Source organism: Suncus etruscus, chromosome 1 (assembly GCF_024139225.1).
Source record: "Suncus etruscus isolate mSunEtr1 chromosome 1, mSunEtr1.pri.cur, whole genome shotgun sequence".
In the NCBI taxonomy this organism is placed as follows: Eukaryota; Metazoa; Chordata; class Mammalia; order Eulipotyphla; family Soricidae; genus Suncus; species Suncus etruscus.
This window is the reverse complement of record NC_064848.1, coordinates 43,427,700-43,448,113: the sequence shown is the minus strand read 5'-3', so window position 1 is coordinate 43,448,113 and position 20,414 is coordinate 43,427,700. Positions and strand designations below refer to the sequence as shown.

Genomic DNA, 20,414 nt, shown 5'->3' with positions numbered 1-20,414 from the left:
AGCAGTGCTGGGTGTGGCCCAAAACAAAACAAAACAAAACAAAAACAAACAAACAAACAAAAGGTCTAACTTTAAACTTCTATACCTTAAGATAGAGTTGTTTTCTGGACAGAAAGAAAGTTAAAAACTTAGAATTTTACTTAGTGTTTGTTGGCAGTGTATCTACTCATAAACAATAACCTCATGTTTACTTTTGAAAATATGGAAGTGATTTTTAGCCATTTAAAATAGTCAAATTTTGTAGTTTTCTTCCTTTAGTATAAAACTTTTCCATATGGTGGAAGTAACTTCATTTTCACTTTATTCTATGCTAAAATACACATAAAATAAAAATTGGAGAAATAAATGAACTATATAAAATAGTGGACTTGTATAGCAAAAACACTATTGTGGTGGTTTGGAACTTTGTCTTAATTTTAGTTCAGTTATTTACAAAACTTAGAGTCGGGCCTCCAGTGACATTACAGTGGATAGTGTGTTTGCCTTGCATGCCTCTTACTTAGGTTCAATTCCAGCATTCCGATACTACCTCCTGAAGCACCACCATGAGTATTCTTTGAGCTCAGAGCCGGGAGTAACTCCTAAGCAAGGCCAGGATGTGGTCCCCAAACCAAAAGTAAAATAAAATAAAACAAGAAAAACTGTAGTGATATGACTCAGATTACTTATGTAAAAGTGAAAAGAAAATGTATTGGAGATAGGCATTATATCTGTCCTCTTATGTGAGAATTAATAAATTTTATGTGTAAATCCCTTTGAGTGTTTGGATAAAAAAGACTGCCTTTTGTTGTTGTTTGTTTGTTTGTTTTGGGCCACACCTGGCAGCACTCAGGAGCTACTTCTGGCTCTTTGCTCAGAAATCGCTCTTGGCAGGTTTGGGGGACCATATGGAATACTGGGAATTGAACCCAGGTCCGTTGGCTGCATGCAAGGCAAATGCCCTACCACTGTGCTATCTCCAGCTCCCATGACTGCAATTTTTATCATTATTCATTCAATTATTCATCAATTATATCATTATTAGGCACTTCAGGGAAGAGTTTTACCTTGTAATCCACAATTCACAGTATTCCAACAAGGTATGTTTTGTTGTTTGTGGTTGTAAATGTTTTCTGCAGTGGTAGTTTTAGATGTTGCTCTTGTCATTGGGCCTGGGGCCCTATGTTCACCCAAGATAAGCTCCCAAAGTAGAGAGTGAACATCAACTAAATACTTTCTGGATTCTGTGAGGATGTTATGCCCCCTTACCCACTTCCAATCGTACATATATTATGCCTTTTTTATTTTTAGCAGAATCACATATATGACCCTTCTCTATTTTTTAATTCTATAACCCAGATCCTTTCATTTACTCTTTGGAGATGACTTATAGGGACCTGTCTTTGTCCTGCTTTATTCTTCTGTAGCAGATTTCATCTGAACTTTGTTCCTGTTGAAATAATCTGCTTAATCCCAAACCTCTGTATGAGAAAATTTATTTCTGGTTCTTTCCTTCTCGGTTTTTGGACCACACTCAACCATACTTGGGTTCTGCTCTCAGTGATCACTCGTGATGTTGCTCAGCAGACCATATGGTTTGTTGGGATAAAACCCAGTTTTGCTGCATGCAAGGAAAATACCTTACCTTTTGTACTATTATACCACATCCCCTCAATACTGCTATAAGTCACCACTTCCTTTCTGATATGCTTGAGAGTTTTTACTTGTAATCTTTGGTTTTTGATGTATTCGACTGTTCTTTCTCATATCCTTTTGTTGTTTGTTTGAGAATATTTAGGCCTGGACTATCTTAAATAAAAGATAAAATTCCAATAAAACTAAGATGTTTTAACTTCATCAATATAAAGTAAGCTCACTTTCTTGTTTTATCTCTTTTTGTATTTAGCTTTAACTTTTTTGGGGGGAGGGGCCCAACCTCCAGTGATACTCAGTGCTTACTCCTGGTTTTTGTACTCAGGAATAACTCCTGGTGGTATACTAGAGGCCAAATGGGATTATGGGAATTGAATCTGGATTGGATACCAGGTAAGGCAAGCACCTTACCTGCTTTTTTGTATTTTTTAAAAGTATGTAACAGTATTTTAAGCTTAAATCCTTATTGTGCTGAGTAACTAACTAGTTTATTTTATTTTGGTTTTGGGTCACACCTGGCAGCGCTCAGGAGTTACTCCTGGCTCTATGCTCAAAAATCGTTCCTAGCAGCCTCGTGGAATCATATGGGATGCCGGGATTCGATCCATCGTCCTTCTGCATGCAAGGCAAATGCCCTACCGCCATGCTATCTCTCCAGCCCTAACTAGTTTATTTTTTAACTGCTCTTCCTCACAATGGCTCTAACTGGGTTATTTTCAAATCCATTTTACTTAATTATATGGATTTCTTTGCATTATCTAAATTATTTTTTATTTTTCTGTTTGGCACTACCTTCATATGATAATTGAAATTAGATTGAAAATATCTTTCTGCTTTTCTCAGGTTTGTACTGTGAGGGTACTTTTGTTGGCTATGTTCCTGAGTCTTTGAGTTCTTGGGTCCTCTCTATTCTTTTCTCTTTACTCTAAATCCTCTCTATTGTATCCGTTCAAGTCTATATTCTCAGTTTTCTTTCCCCCTCTCTCCTAACCAGTTGTGTCTACACATTCTTTTCAAGCTATCCTGGGTTCTGATAGTTTGCTATTTAATGCTTTAAATCTAGACTGAAGTCACCAAAACACATACACTTATCTGGGCTTGTGGCCTGCTTAACCAAAGAGATTTGAGCTGACACTGAAGTTTGTTTATTTAGACTATGATTTTTATTGTGGCTATCAAGAAAACTATTTAAATATTTTATGGTTAAAAATTAAGTTTTCAGGGGCTGGAATGGTGGTGCAAGTGGTAAGGCATCTCTAGGACAGAGACCTCAGTTCGATCCCCTGGTGTCCCAAATGGTCCCCCAAGCCGGGAGTGATTTTTGAGCGCAGAGCAAGGAATAACCCTTGAGCATCACCAGGTGTAGCCCACCACTCCAAATTTAATTTTTATTGGGCCAGCTTTGCATCAAGCATTCTAGACTGTGTGCCAATTTTATTTGAGAGGAGGGCCAGTATTGAGCCACATACGATGTTGCTTACGGCTTACTCCTGGAGGATTTAGGTGAGAGGTGTTGAGGAGACATTAGGGCAGACTTTATAGGTTGCTCTGGATTGAACCTTGGCCAGCCATGTAAGGCAAGTGTGTCCTGCCCACTGTACTAAAATTTTAGTCATAGATGCCTATTTCTTGGCCACACATTTCTCATGTTATCATTTAATCCCCTTTTGTCATTTAATTTCAGATATTTTCTTTTTTTTTTCTTTTTTGGTCTTTGGGTCACACCTGGCAGCACTCAGGGGTTACTCCTGGCTCTGTGCTCAGAAATCACTCCTGGCTGGCTTAGGAGCCCTTATGGGATGCCAGGATTCGAACCACCGACCTTCTGATTGCAAAGCAAATGCCTTACCTCCATGCTATCTATCCGGCCCCAACTTCAGATATTTTTAATAATAGATCCAGATCCTGTTTGTGATGTGTTTTTTTTCCCCTCTGTCTTCTTTTTTTTTGGGGGGGGGGCCACACCCATTTGATGCTCAGGGGTTACTCCTGGCTAAGCACTCAGAAATTGTCCCTGGCTTGGGGGGACTATATGGGAAGCCAGGGGATCGAACCGCAGTCCTTCCTTGGCTAGCACTTGCAAGGCAGACACCTTACCTCTAGCGCCACCTCACCGGCCCCATTTTTCTGTCTTCTTTTAGAAAATCTGATCTTAAAAATTTGTGTGTGATCGTAGTAAAAACAAGTGTGTGTAGTTAATTTACAGTATTTCCTCGCTGGTTCAGAAAAATTGTTTTCTGGGAACCTTTTTCATTCTGAAGTGAATGCCCAATGGTTCTCCATGGGCAGGAATGGGTCTAGAGAGACAGAGAGAGAGGGGGGGTGAATAAAGAGAGAACATAGAAATTTGTTATGTGTTTTATTATATACAGAGTAAGTTATTAATAACTTTCTCACCATGATTTCTTTGAGGTGTGTATAGTACAGTAGTATGCGATCAGTTTTGGTTTACCCAGTTTCTTGAGGGTGCCTTCCAAAGCCTCTTTCTGTTATAGGATAATGAATAGATGAGTACAAGAGAACTGCCATACTCTAATTGCTATACTAAATGCTTGTGGAATAGTGTTTATAAATATTAATATATCATTTTATTGTATTTTCTTTTTTTTTTTTTTTGGGTCACACCCGGCAGCGCTCAGGGGTTACTCCTGGCTTCATGCTCAGAAATTGCTCCTGGCAGGCTCGGGGGACCATATGGGATGCCGGGATTCGAACCGATGACCTTCTGCATGAAAGGCAAACGCCTTACCTCCATGCTATCTCTCCGGCCCCTATTATTTGTATTTTCAAGCTTTTTGTTACTAAGTGAAGCAAAATACAAAAAGATTGACAAGGAATAAAGTCTCCTTAGTCTTTTCAGATATAAAGTTTCACTGAAATTTTTGGATATATCATTATAGACATTTGTTATAAAGTATGATATTTTCTTTATATTAGCATTAAAGTCTAACATTAAGGAAAGTAATACTGAATTCCTCAAATTCTAATTCCATACTTCAGTGAAAACAGTGGTTGTTAGGTATACATTGTATTTTATTATCAACCTAAAATGGAGTAATAATCAAAAGCAGAACAGTTTGTCTGCTATTTTATGTTGTTTTGATCACTTTAGTGATTTAGAGCCACACCCAGTTGTGCTCAGGTGTTAATCCTGGCTCTTCACTCAGGAGTTACTCCTGGTGGTACTTGGGGGACCATATGGTATGTCAGGGCTTGAACAGACAAACAGGGATTGGAAGTCAAATGCTTTACCCACTGTACTGTTGCTCCTACCCCTAATTTGATCACTTTTAACTAGTGAGTTTATTTATAGACTTCTACATCAAAATGACCTAATCTTTTATATGTGTGAAATTATTAGTTTAGAATATTTATATATCATTTTTATTTCATATCATATTTTTTTCATGTCATATTTATGTATCCTTCACATTTGTGTTACATATTGATGTTATTAGTCATCAGCTGTATATATATTCCTTATATATTTTCTTTTATATGTATTCCTTATATATTTTCTTTTTGGGGTTTTGGGGCCACACCCATGTCGCTCAGGTTACTCATGGCTCTGTGCTCAGAAATTGCTCCTGGCAGCCTTGAGTGACCATATGAGATGCTGGGGATCGAACCCAGGTTCGTGTTGGGTCTGCTGCATGCAAGGCAAATGCCCTACCACTGTGCTATTGCTCCAGCCCTCCTTATGCTTTTTCCTATGATTATTAATTACTATAAATATAATAGCAATAGGAGTGAGTGTTCGTAGAGGATGAACTCATGTGTTAAATTATACAGTTTTGTTTAAATATTTATTAAATGAGGAAACTCCATTTTATTTTTGGGGGGTGAGCTACACCAGGTTGCATTTAGGATTTGCTCCTGGTTCTGCACTCAAGGATCATTTCTTGTGGTGCTCAGGTGACTATATACAGTACTAGTGATTGAAGCAGGCTTAACTATATGCAGCAGAAGTGCTTTACCCCTCTGTTCTTTCTCCAGTCTATGTAATCCATTTTTAGTATTCTTACAGGTATTTTTTATGTTTAGATATTTTAGGGTCCTATATTTGAGAGTTATATTAAGACCTTCCTTACTTTTGTGATTTAAATGAGCTAAAACATTCTAGTAGCCTGCCACAATTTCTTTCCAACTTACTCATGGACTTACTCTCACATATCTTGAAATGTCTGAGGTTATAATTGAGAATAATTATAGTTGATTGATTTTCGTCTTTCCTTTGGAGAATTTGTATAAAATGTATCTATAAAGAAAGGAGGGAACTATAAAGTATTTCTGACATGGCCTAATCATTTTAAGGTAGTTGGGAATTTGTTTTGTATACTGGAAATATATATTATGCACATTCTTAGCGACATATGCATTCTAGTTCATGGAATCTACATTTACTAGTTAAGTAGTCACCTTTATTAAAGTTATGTAGTAAGCTTTTGGGGGTGCTTCATTTTGCTATTGAATATTCTAAGATTAATTCTTTTCCAATCCTTCTATTGTCCCCCAGGGAGAATTACTGTTGCAGAGCTCATTAGTGTCCCTCCATATGTCAACTGAGGTGTGGATTCAGCATTATTTTTTGTGTGACAGAACAGAAATGCATAGTGCCAGTACTCTTCCAGGCTCCATTTCTTGTGCATTCTTCAAGTTATAGGATATATTTTCTTTAACATCACTTATGTTGCCCTTTCCTAGACCAAAGAACAAGCAGTAGGCCTCGTTTTATGATAACACCTTCTCTATTTCCTTAAATGGTCTTAGATGTAATTTCTTTCATATGAAACATGAGCAAATGGCTCTAGAGTAGATTCCACTAACAGCAACGATTACCTGTTTTTCATTAACTCTTTTGAAATGTGTTCTCAATTGCTCTTTCTTATTTATAGGGTTGGGCCTTACAATTTGCAAGTGATTCTCAGTTATTTGCCTACTTAATTCTATGCCTTGATTCTTTTTATTTTCAAAATGGAATTTTTCATATCCTATAATATTATTGAGAAAATGGATTAATTTGTATTTAAGGTGCCCCTGGTGACTGGCCACATTGCAAGTGCTCCGTAGCTATGGCCTGCCTTTATTTCTTCTCTTGAGCTCTGCTCATGAAATTTGTAGGCAGAGATGTTACTATCAATGACAGATGATACTATTCTTTTTATTTCACCTATGGATGCAGGCAGGAAGGAATATGAGAATTGAAGAGAATGGGATCTAATATATTTAAGACTTTACTGAGTATTTTAAAAAAGTCTTTATAAGGGCCAGAGAGATAGCATGGAGGTAAGGCGTTTGCCTTGCATGCAGAAGGTCGGTGCTTCGAATCCCGGCATCCCATATGGTACCCCGAGCCTGCCAGGAGTGACTTCTGAGCGTGGAGCCAGGAGTAACCCCTGAGAGCTGCCGGGTATGACCTAAAAACCAAAATAAAAATCTTTATAAATATACAATTATAAATAATTTTGGGTCACGCCCAGAGTGATCATGGCTTACTCCTGTCTCTATGCAGAAATAACTTCTGATAGGGCTCAGTATATCATATGGGGGAACCTAGATTGAATACAGGTTGGTTGCATACAAGGCAAGTGCCCTACCTGCTGGATTATCTTTCCAGCACTACCCAACTTTTCTTTTAATTATTAATATGCATTATTGAGCTTCTAACGTGGGGTTTATTAAAAATTGTTTAAATTTGGAGAAGTGAATTGATTTATGTGTCAAAAGGAAGAAAAAAATAACTTCTTAAGACAGCATGCTTAGCTGAAAACTGATCTCTGTGTAAAGCAAATTGATTGGCACAGATGATTCTAATTGGGGTTTTAAAAATATAGTATAAAACAAGATTCCCAGAAAGGAATTTGAAAGGAGAGGAGACACAGGTGAGATAAAATTGACTGATGGTTTGAGAGTTCACGTATATAGGTAGTTGTATGATTAATGGAGATAGTATGTGTTTGGAAATATGACAAATAGTTTAAACATTTTTGAAAGAAGAAAACTGGTTTATATGCAACCTAAATTTTTTAATGGAAAATAAGAGGAAAGTAAGTGATACTTCAAGATAAAACTAATTATATAACTTAGCTTTGCAAGGGAATTTAGTGGCTTTCCATGAATAATTCTAAGCATAGGCTTTCAGCAAATTTCAGCTGTTGACAACTTTGTCTTTTCTATTTTGGGTCACAGCCGGCTGTGCTCCGGGATATCTCTGGCTCTGATCTCAAGATCTCTCCTGGCACGGGTGATGCACAGGGGACCATATGAGATGCAGTGCTTGAACCTGAGTTGTTCAAGTGCAAAGCAAATGTTCAACCTGTGTACTAATTATTCTGCCCCCTATTTATTATCCTTTTTGTTATTGGAACAGACACAGAGGAAGCCTCAAACATTATTTAAAAATGAATAATTAAATATAAGTACATATCTTATGTTAGCCTATATCTAGAATAAAAGCAGTAAATCTGAATGGTACTCTAAGAATCAAAACAACTTTAAGTGTTACAGAATACAATTTCTTAATTACCACATAAGGAAAATAAAATAATTGGGGGGAAATGTCACCTGTATATGTAAAAGACTGTTTATTTTCCTCCTCATTTTTTTCATTTACTTTTCTTCTTCCCTTACCCTTTGTGTTGCATACTTTGGCTATAAGAAGTAATAACACATGTGGATGCTCTTGAAAATTACTTTCTGGTAGTTATTATACTTGACTATGATATATATTTGATATCTTAGAGTGTTTCTGATCTGTGAGGTTACAATGGCTTGTGTGGAAGCTGCAAATGGGATGTTCCTCCTTTTGCCTGAATTAAGTGTGTTTATGTGCAGTTCTCAGCAGCCACCACACCCAGCATCTAACTTGGCCGTATTCCCCCAGGTTCCAGTGGCATGTGCTGGCAGAGTGCTGGGTGCAGACTTTTGCCCAAACCTGGAGGAGCCAGACCAGAGGCTGGAAGTCCAGGTTGGAGTCTTACTGTTTTATCAGTTGGGGGTGGTGTCACAGCAGTAGTAGTCCCTGAAGGTCATACAGGTATATCAGTGGTACTAAAACCATTGGAACGGATGTGAAAAAGAAACCAGTGTTACTTGTACAGCAAAACCTTTTTTTCAGGATAAGCTGATCCTGACTGGAAATTCTTTATTTGTTTAAGAAATGTTATATTAGGGGCCAAAGTGGTGGAACAAGCGGTAAGGCATATGTCTTCCATGCAGCTAACCTAGGACCAACCACAGTTTGATCCCCTGGTGTGTCATATGGTTCCCCCAAGCCAGGATCGATTTCTGAGCGCATAGCCACGAGAAACCCCTGAGGGTCATCAGGTGTGGCACCCCCCTCCCCCCAAAAAAAAGAAAAAAAAGAAATGTTATATTACATAGTAGATAAGGATATATCTGAAAGCTGGCTGCCTAGGTTAATGGAAGTTGCTGCTAGATGTTTGGCTAGCCATTTAACCTAACTGAGGTTCTCTATAAAATGTAGTTCTACTATATAAAGTGGTTATATGTATTAAGTGTTGTAATGTTTAAATACCAATTAGTGTAGGGTTGGGTACATAAACAAGCACTCAATAAATACTGGTTCTTTTTTGTTTGTTTGTTTTAGTGTCTAGGATTGAGCCTAGGACCTCATATGTCAGGCATGTATCCTAAATGTACAATCCAGGTTCTAGTTCTAATGTTTTAAAAGCATTAGCATGTGCTAAGCATACTCCTAGCCACTGATCTATGTGGTGAGTAAGTCATGCTTCTCACATTAATGACGGATATTCCTTTGTCATATTTGGGAGCTGTATTTTATTGCAGGATAATACATTAATTAATAAATGAATTTTTCTAATGTTTTCAAGCTTTAGTTAATTTTATGTGCCTTTGAGGCATGATAACTAGTAAGGTATATTGAAAATTAGATATCAAAGTATGACATCTTTATCTAAGGCTTGTCTCTATTTCCATTTATCTTTTAATATTTGAGGGAATGTGTGTGTATCAGTGATGCAGAGATACAGGTTGAAGCTTCAGCATGAATGGCGTGTCCTATTAAACTCGCAGTATGTTTTTAAGATTTCTACTTAGTGTGATTTAAAAAATTTTTAGACTTATGGAATGAGCTTAGTTTTAAAACATTTTTTACTGATTTACATATATCACATGATTAAAGAGAATAGTTTTTAAAATGAACTTCTTCACAGTGTGACTGAAGGTGGTAGAAATGGTGGTAGGATGAAATTTCAGTTTTATGGTGCTGACAGGCATACTGTTTCCCTGCACACCTGTGCTTGGCATAGGGCAGACCACCTGAGTTCTCTTGTACCACAAGCTTGTATTGTCTAGGTGGTATATGGCGAGAATACAGCAGAAGAGCAGGTGTAACACATCTGAGACATGATTGTGTACTGTAGATCCAAGGTTTAGGAAACTAACAGCTTGTGTGTGACACATAAATGCAGAACTACTCACTTTTGGTGGTGGTGAGTAGTCTGATCCTTGGCCTCTTTGCTTGGGCAAATAATGCTCACTAAGAATTTCACTTTGAATGACCTGTTCGAGTGGGCTTTTGGATCATCCATTTTTGTACCTCGATACAAAAATGTACAGGAGCAACAAAACTTGCAGTTGTGAATATATTAAACTGAGAGATATTTTTGAAGCACATCATTTTTCTTTTTTGGTTTGTTTTTTGGGTCATACCCGGCAGTGCTCAGGGGTTACTCTTGGCTCAATGCTGAGAAATTGCTCCTGGCAGGCTCAGGGGACCAAATGGGATGCCGGGATTTGAACCACTGTCCTTCTGCATGCAAGGCAAATGCTTTACCTCCATGCTATCTCTTCGGTCCCGAAGCACATCATTTTCATACTGCAGGGGATAAAATGTATTTACAAGCTCTAAGTGAAATCCTGGTTTTAGGTTCACCAGTTTTGATGTTGACAGTTCAGCATGGGCCTTGTGAAGAAGACCAAGTTCCTTGATAAAGACACAAAAATATGTAGTGTATAAGATTTCTCATCTGCAACACCATTTTAGTAGATTTAATGGAAAGATCAAATCTATTGAAAGTTTGTCAATTATGGTGAAGTAGGATATACTTAAACTATTTTTATTATTTCCTCTTTAAATATGGCTTTCATATATTTAATTTAATATATTTAATATACTTTAATTTCATACATTTGATTTCTGGTATATTTTATATTTTGTTAGTCATAGAAATTGGCAAGCGCTTCACCAAATAACAAGCTCAGGCCAAAAGTTTTTTTGTGGGGATTGGGCCACACCTAGCATTGCTCAGGGGTCACTTCTTATTCTGAGTTCAGAATAGTTCCTAGCAGATATGGGGAGCATATGGAAATCAGGGGATTGAACCCAGGTTCATCCCGGATTGGCTGTGGGCAAGGCAAACACCCTACCACTGTGCTGTTGCTCAGTTCCCAGGACTTAGATTTTTGTTTAGACTTTTGTAGCATGTACTCTTGCCCATGGCATGTATTCTGTTTTGTTGTTGTTGGTTGTCATCATTCTTTTCTTGAAATTGAGTCATTACTTTTTAAGACTAGCTTTATACACCAGGAAACACACTATGAGGCTTGCCGGAGTCATTGCTCTTTTACTTAAGTATCAGTGTTTCCTTTGAGGCCAGGCATTACACCCAAGGATGTACTGTTTGTCCTCTTGATTTTTCAGAATATCTACACACCTAGATTTAGAAATAATGGCTTTTAGTCCTTTCTTGTAAGGAGATTCTTTATTTTGAAGCATGGCCCTACAACTGGTTTACTTCCATTGTTTGGCTAATAATATTATTATGACATGACTGGTATGGACCTTTGTGGTTCTTAACTGCTTCTGTTTGGCCCTAACATTTCATATAACGTAGAAACTCCTATCATTTAATAACCCCAAGATTCATTATACTGTTTCATCAATTTTCTTCTGGTTTTGAATGATGGTCGTTCTTCAGATTGTGCTTCATTTCCTTCTGTGTTGTAAGGGCAGTTGCCTTATTTTTGTCTTAATGTGCTTGAATTAGAAAAGTAAAAGGAAATACTTTGATTCACTGTATAAGTTTATTGATGTTTTCATAGTAACTCTTAAAGTAGGTATGAAACTATTTAACCTAAGAAATTAACTGTTGTATAAGGAGCAAAGAATATGATCCAATGTAATTATTTTAAAGGAGTCATTCTGGTTATACATCCCATAATAGCTGCAGAAACTTAATATGAGAAACATTAATTTCTTATTCTAAAAGTGCCCCTCAAAGATTCAGTTGCTATAGACAATTAGCCTACCTAGCAGTTCCATTCTTGGTTGGGAATTTAAGATGTGGGGTTTGACTAGGTATTTTTCACCACTAAAGTGCTTAGGAAATTAGAGTAAATAATGAACCAATATTTCAAGACCAGAGTAGACACAATTTGTTGTGATATTTCATAAACCACAGACTCCTTTCTTCTGTGAATGCATGAAGGATCACATTTTTTTCCAGACATACCGGGGTGCAAGTGTAAATTTCCATAAAATTTAAATGAGGTGCTTCCTGTAATTAATGAACAATTGTGGCTGCTCTCTCGTCTGCATTGTAATTAACCGTGATCAGGCTTGTTTAGTGATGACACTGTTCCTGTAATAATTTGACAAGCTACTGTGAATTTGCCAGGTTATTAAACAACCTGCAGCATTCACTTAAGGAATCACAGGGATGAGCTTGGCGGCTGCTGTTAGTTAAATACTACATAAGGGTCAACGAAAGCTGTTCACTGAAGTCTTATCAATCATCATGAACAGATACAATTTCTGTGAATTTGTAGAAGTCAGTTTTGTGTTGGTTGTTTGAAAATAAAACTTTTAATTATCTTAAAGACTTTGGGAGACAAAACTGGTTATTTTTATTAATTCATGGTCAAGCCAGCAAATTTTCTATATTATCACTAGTATAGGACTCACAGTGGTTAGTACAATGCGAGTAAGGTCTTAATTAAAGGTTTCTCCTTCTCCTTTATTAAATATGTTTAAGTGTTTTTTTCTAAAATGAACTTTGCACCCTGAGTTCATTCACAATGTCTCATTAATAAAAGTTCATTCTTACTTTGGGGTGTATGTGTGGGGAGAGATTGAGAGGGAGGAGAGGAAGAACAGACTATCTTGTGGTAAATACAGTTTTGTTTGTCACAGATAGGCTAGAATGATCTAAGTGGGCTGGTAGCTCATGTCCATGGTCGCCAGTATACCCGCCTTCCTCAGCCTACTCCCCCAAGCACCCTCCACACACCCTCCCTTCAGCTTAAGAACTGTTCAAAACGTTACTGTCTAGTTACTGTGGTGTCTTTCATTCAGATTCTGTTTATTGACTAAACCACAAGGATTCCTGCCCAAAGTACCAGGCGGTCTATGCTTGACTGATTTTGATTTTCTAACATCAGCCCTGGGGTTTATTTGAAAAATGTACATACACTGCTGCTTTAACAAGTCAAGTGACTGCATATTTTGACCATGGAGTAGAGTATATCTGAAGATCATTAAATTTAGGGGATGTGGGAGAAGAGAGGTGGAGAATAAGCGTAATAGTCATTGTACCATTGCAGTGTGTGTGTGTGTGTGTGTGTGTGTGTGTGTCACATGGTTTTTGTCTTTTCATCTTCTCCAAGAGCCAGAAAGTTTCCTGCAGTTCTCTTTCCAGCTATTGACAAATGATTGCCAGATGTGAGATCTTTGCAGTCCTCTTTCCCTCTGCAAACCTGCAGCGATGGGATATTTGATTCTCCCTTGCCCATTTCATCTCCTTTCCACATCTGCCAGGGACACACAGGCAATACATCCCTACATGAGAGTTTAAAGTTTATTCAACTCCTTTCCCTCCCTCCAATAAAGTATTTGGAGACAACAGAATGAAGTCCATATGGACTCTCTCCCCAACTTGACTGTATGAAATTAGTTGTTTATTTTACTTATCTACCTCTCAGTAATTGAACTATTTCATTTTAGTTTCGGTCCATGGAAAATTTGATGCAACTTTGGGAGTGCTAAGAGTTTCCTATTGTAGTCTGCTGCAAGTATGCCATTATTACCCGCTTCTCTCTGATTATCTTAAGTTTGATAAAGACTAGACTGTTTTATTTCATAGGACTTCCTAGAAAAGTAATTTTAATATAACAATTGTCAAAATATTTAGTGTAGTATATTCGAGGAGTTTCAGAAGCTGTTTTAAGATTGTAAAAAAAGTGTGAGGGGGAAATTCAACTTGTTTTGCTTAATTAGCTTACTCAGTATTTTTGTTCATTGTCAGAATTGATATGGATGAGGTCTTGGTTTAAGTACCAAATAGAATATAAAATAGAAAGTAAACTGAATTTTAGAGGCATCTGAAATTATCCCGTGTGGCCCACATGCATAACCACTAACATGCACAGCAGCCTTTTGCATTTTCTTGGAATCTGCATTGGTATTGATTTTATTTCTCATCTCAGTTTAAAAATATTTTTTGAAAATGCTCTTATAGCTTGTGTTCATACTATAGGGTGGGCTGACACAGGTGGCCTTTCAGTTTTCCTATTACACTTTTTGGCAAAACGAAAAGGCCTCTTATTCCCTGAATAAGATCAGGATTTTTTTTTAACATTTAAAAAATAATCCATAAAATGTCTGCCACATGTTCTCTGGTGGATAGAAATGTTTTCCAAATTAGAGCTGTACCATTGGATTCTTATTGTAAAAGTATGTGTGTACTATTTCTACTACTTTTTTAGTACTTGCCTATGTATCTTTTTTTTTATAACTGAAAATCAAATGATTAATATGGAGATAATTGGTTCCAAATTTCTGTGTTGAGTAAATCTTTTTAAGCTAAGTAAAGTAGTAACTGACTTCACATTTTAGACTTAAATAGAAGGAGCATGAATTCTGTATATTCTTTTATTTTGAGGAGGGTACACCTGGTAATATTAACCAGTTTACTTCTGGCTCTGAACTCAGGGAATTATTTCTGGAAGTACTTGGGGGACCAAATGGGTTTCCAAGGATTGAACCCTGGTCAGTTGTGTACAAGGTAAATGGACTGCCTGCTGTATTATTGCTCTTTCCCAGTTTTTAATATGTTTCTAACAAATACATCCACAAGTAAAACCCAACAACACTCTAAGAGACACTACTTTCTAAAGATTAAAATTTGCTAAGCCAAAGAATGAGAAGAAAAACTCACACAGTATATGTTAATGTATACAATTAAAATGTGTACATCAAAACATTATATTTTTACCACAATAAAGTTTTTTAAAAGAAGTAAATAAACATGATTACGTCAATTTATCATATTTTGTCTTTTGGGAGTATAATAGAAGATAAATGGAGTTTAAGATTTAGTGTTTCTTAACTGTTCACTCTTTTTTTTTTTTTTTTTTTGGTTTTTGGGCCTCACCCAACGTTGCTCAGAGGTTACTCCTGGTTGTCTGTTCAGAAATAGCTCCTGGCAGGCACGGGGGACCATATGGGAGACCGGGATTCGAACCAACCACTTTTGGTCTAGTCTCGGCTGCTTGCAAGGCAAATGCCACTGTGCTATCTCTCCGGGCCTGTTCACTCTTAAAAAATAAGTTTACTCTCTTGATGGAGGTAGTAAGTTTAAACAACACCCTCAAAACAAAATGACCAAAATCTGGAAGAATCCTTGCATAAAAGTGTATATTTTTATTGTTCACTGACATTTTCTGAGGACTGAAGCCATGTGAGGCATCCTGGGGGTGCCAGTTACTGGGAAATTGGAGGCAAAACACTCTTTCATAAAACAACAAGGTTAGGAACTCCTGTGGCAAGAGCCAAGTTCCTCTGAGTTTAGATCACTTCTCATAATTTGCCTCGCTAATACATTTGCTAGTTTCTCATGCCTTCCTGCTTTTTCTTCAACATAGTTATTCTGGGAGGCAGAGAGGTGCTAAGCAATGGAGGTGTCATCCAGCCTGCGTACCTAGGGAATGTCCTTCAGAGGACGACTTGTCACCAGCCGTCAAAGAAGAGAGTGGCTTTGTGGTCTCTGAACATCTGGCAGCACTGCACAGGAAGCTGAGGGGGTGTCATTAATTGTGATGAAATAATTTAAACCATCAGGAATAAATGAGGCTGTTAAGCTAAGTTCAGATTCCATTTGCCATGCACATGTGTCTAGCAGCCTGTGTGCAGTTAAAAAAATTGAATTATATTAGCTCATGAGTAGAAATGAAACAGATACTGTAAATGAAACAAGTTGCTATGTAGTGATGACATCCTGTTGAACCACTTCACAGAGTTCCAGATTATAGGATCAACATAACGAAAGTGGTACATTATTTAATGAATTTTTATATAAAAGCATTCTTATTGTGACAGTAAGGACCAGTTGGTTCTTTGGTTCACAGAAAGGATAGATTATTGGAGGGATAGAAAGAAGCACCAAGCTGTCATTTGGGTATGTGGGTGGGGTTCTTAACTTGCTAAAACTATGGTGAATTCAGGTACAGTTTACTATTTTATAGAATCTGCTTGTGTGTCTGATATTTGATTTTTATTAATCTGCATAAGTCTTCCAAGCTGAGGATAATTTGTCATTCACCTTGAAATATTGCTTTAATAGTTTCTGATTATTTAGGTACATCTATACTATTTTCTTGAGAATATAAACAACTGCCTTTAAGAAAGATCACTCTTCAGGTGAATGAAAAAATATTTTTAAGGCTTGATGAAGATTGAGAAATTCAGATGTAATTTTCAGGCATCATGGAAAGATGCTGCACTAATTTCTGTTCACAAAGGAAAGACTGTCAGGTTCGGAATGCCTGGGTCTTAAGTATTACATTAAACAGTGATATTTACATTCCAAAGTATATTTCTTTTTTGGTTGGGAGGGGTTGGAGTCACACCTGATGGCACTCAGGGCTTTCCTCTGGCTCTGCATCCATTCCTGTCAAGCTTGGGGAACTGTTTGGGGTGCCAGGTTTTGAGTCCATATCAACTATGTGCAAGACAAGCCCCATATCTGTTCTACTATTGCTTCAGCCCTGTTTCAAAATATATTTTGAAATATATTTCAAAAGTAAAAGTTGTTCATTACAATAAGCAAAGTTTTAAAACTTGAATTTTTATTTAAAAATAAGGGGCTGGAGTGGTGGCGCAAGTGGTAGGGTGTTTGCCTTGCATGCACTAACCTAAGACAGACCACGGTTCGATCCCCTGCTGTCCCATATGGACCCCCAAGCCAGGAGCGATTTCTGAGCACATAGCTAAGAGTAACCTCTGAGCATCACCACACAGGTGTGGTCCACAAATCAAAAAAGAAAAAAACAGGAGGGCTATTTGAAATAGTATTTTTATTTATATAAACAAAACATTTTAAAAAAACACTTGAGTAGTTAATTTTTCTGTCAAATAGAAGCAATGTTAGAGCTCCAAAAAGCCACAGATAAAATTCATGATGATCTTATAAGCATCTTATCTTACTTTGAGCTGTCAGAGCAAAGTAAGTCCCTTTATTTCATTGTCTTTCTCTTTTTCCTGTTATGGATCTCCTTTCTAGATTTTGGTTTTTGGTTTATATCTAGTGCTGCTTGGGAGCTGCTCCTTGCTCTGTGCTTGGGAGGTGTTACTCCTGGTGATCTGAGGACCCTGTGGTCCTAAGGCATTGAACCAGATCTTCCTGGATGTTTGTGTCCAGTCTGTTGAGATCTTCTCTCCAAGTCCTTCACTCTCCTTTTTTAGTCTTTATTTATTTTTTTGGTTTTTGGGTCACACCCAGCAGCACTCGGGTTACTCCTGGCTCTGAGCTTAGAAATCGCTCCTGGCAGGCTCAGAGGACCATATGGGATTCCGGGATTCAAACCACTGTCCACCTGCATACAAGGCAAATGTCCTACCTCCATGCTATCTCTCTGGTTCCCTTTTCATGTTTCTTTAAAACGCTTTATTTTTTAAAAAAAATTATATTGTGCTATAAATTTCTTTTTTCTTTGTGTGTTTGTTTTTGAGTCACACCTGGTGATGATCAGGGGTTACTTTTGGCTATGCGCTTAGAAATCGCTCCTGGCTTGGGGCACTGCATGGAACACTGGGGGATTGAACTGCAGTTCGTTCTAGGATAGCACTGGCAAGGCAGATGCCTTACCACTTGCGCCACTGCTCTAGCCCCTATAATAAACTTATTTTCCATAGTCTCTAGAAGTGAACTTATTTTTGTTTTTATTTATAGTTTTAGTTTCTTGGTACTGGTTAGAAGGTCAATATTTACTATTACTTGACTTAAAATCTAGAATATTTTAGGTTACATTTTTATATGAATTTATATTACTATTGGTGAAATTGGGGCAAGTTGAGTAGTTTGGTCCATATCTGGGAGCATTCAAGCTTAGCTTTATGGTGGGTTAAAGGAATATATGGGATGTCAGGGATCAAACCCTGATCAGCTCTCTGCAAGTCTTGTTCTTTTACCTCTTGCCCCCATTCTTCATTTTTATTGAGCCTTTAAGTTGCTGTTGTTTGGTTTTTATTCCCATTTTAAAGTATTGTGTATAGTGTTTCGCATTTTTTTTCTTTTGGGGGGGGGGTTTGGGTCACACCTGGCGGTGCTCAGGGGTTACTCCTGGCTGTCTGCTCAGAAATAGCTCCTGGCAGGCACGGGGGACCATGTGGGACACCGGGATTCAAACCAACCACCTTTGGTCCTGGATCGGCTGCTTGCAAGGCAAATGCCACTGTGCTATCTCTCCGGGCCCTCATTTTTTTTCTTGTCATATAATTTGTTTAACTCAGTCTGGCCCTTATTCTGTATGATCTGAATATAAACAAAGAACTAAAGGAGAATATATTTATAGCTATTGTAAAGTATGGGTCATTGTAGTTACCTCTATGAAAACAGAAGTAATTACCAGTAGTTACATGTAGTTAGTGCTATGAAAACAGCAGATTTTCCATTTGTGATGTAGAAAAGATGTGAAATTAGTACTAAGAAATGGATATTATCAGATATGGTCTCATATTAACAACGACCACCACTACTACCACCACCAAACACTCGAGTTCACAAGAACATGCCATTTCAACATCTGAACAGTATTATCCAAGAATATTAAAATGTTTATGGAGATTAGATAAATTCCTTGAAATTATTGTTACAAAAACCATTTTAAATGTCTTTTTTGGTTGTGGTATTATATTTTAATTCTCTAAAAAGAGAGTTGATTAGACAGGTACTTCCGCTGTAATCTAGGATTTTGTATTCAAAAATAAATAATGTGGGGCCGGAGAGATAGCTTGTAGGTAGGGCATTTGCCTTGCATGAAAAAGGATGGTGGTTTGAATTCTGGCATCCCACGTGGTCCCCCAAGTCTGCCAGGAGCGATTTGTGAGTGTAGAGCCAGGAGTAATCCCTGAGCACTGTTGGGTGTGACCCCAAAAACTAAGAAACAAAAATAGATAATGCAATTATAGTTTTAGCATCCTACAAATAAGCATTTGTAAATTAAAGTGTTACATTAGAGATGAAGAAAAGTCATCTTTGCTTCCCTGATAAATAGACTCATTCTTAATTGAAAATTTCCATGGAAGTTGTAAAATTACTAACTGGACACCAAGTTATTACCTTTTAAGTTGTTACATTTATTTATTATTTATATATATTTTTGGTTCTGGGCTAGACCCAGTAATGCTCAGGGGTTACTCCTGGTTATGTGCTCAGAAATTGCTCCGGGCTTGGGGGACCATCTGAGATGCCAGGAGATTGAACTGCGGTCTGTCCTAGGTTAGCGCATGCAGGGCAGATGACCTACTACTTGCGCCACTGCTCCGGCCCCTAAAGTGTTAAATTTAAAATTTTTTTTCAAGAATGCTGAGATACTGTAATGTCACCGATAGCAGTCTAAGTGTGCTGGAATTCAGAGACATTGTTTTAATCTTGTTTTGGTTGTAGAATTGGGATAAATTAAATGTTCCTTCCTCTCTTAAATGTTTATATTAGTGATGGGTGCTACTTGCTATTGCAGAAGAGCATTCTAGACTGTAGTTTAAATTTGAATGTTGCTGTTGCAGGTTCAATCCCTGGTAACACATAATACCTCAACAAACGGCAGGACAGATCCCTAAACACAGAGCCAGGAGCCAAGAATAAGTAATGATCACTTTAATGAATGCACTCTTTATTCTCCTTTACCCACTTTATTTTATTTTAGAGGAGGGCTAGGTAGTTTATCCGAGTTATATCTATGGCACCACGTATGGTAACCTGAGCCCTTCTGGGAGTGAACTCTGAGCACAAAATCAGGAGTAAGCCCTGAAAAACATTATATGTGCCCCTCCAATATATATATATATATATATATTTTTTTTTTAGTAGAATTTCTAAGAAGTTCCTTTCAGGTTTTCATTGAACTGTATGTAATTTTGAAAAAGTGAGGTCAACTAAAATGAAACATATTATGTTGGCAGGAAAGATAGATATTGATTTTGATGAAAACTTTTTCTTTCTGCATACTTCAAACTTAATGCAAGAGATTTTGACAGTCACTTCAGTTTTAAAGTATAGGGTAGCTAAACCAGCAACATTGGGATGTCTAAACATGAACCTGTCTCAAAGTTCAAGACATTAAAATATGGCTATCCTAAACTAGTGTAGGTGTCTGTTAAATTAAAGCATGTGGATGCATAAATTAATTAGAACAGTCACTGATATGAATCAAACTTATTTGGTACACTGATGAAATAAGTATTGTTTATAAAATTATCTTGTTATTTAATCTCTTCTATCTAAACCTGGCTGGTTAGCATT

The 20,414-nt window shown here is 37.3% G+C and overlaps 1 protein-coding gene across 1 annotated transcript in view; it reads left to right on the top strand.

The window, feature by feature from the left end:
- Positions 1-20,414, top strand: part of BNC2 (basonuclin 2) — a 333,090-nt gene that overhangs the window by 42,923 nt on the left and 269,753 nt on the right. Inside the window, 1 exon segment of the mRNA XM_049769330.1 lies at positions 8,516-8,599. Coding sequence (XP_049625287.1) covers positions 8,516-8,599 — 84 coding nt within the window.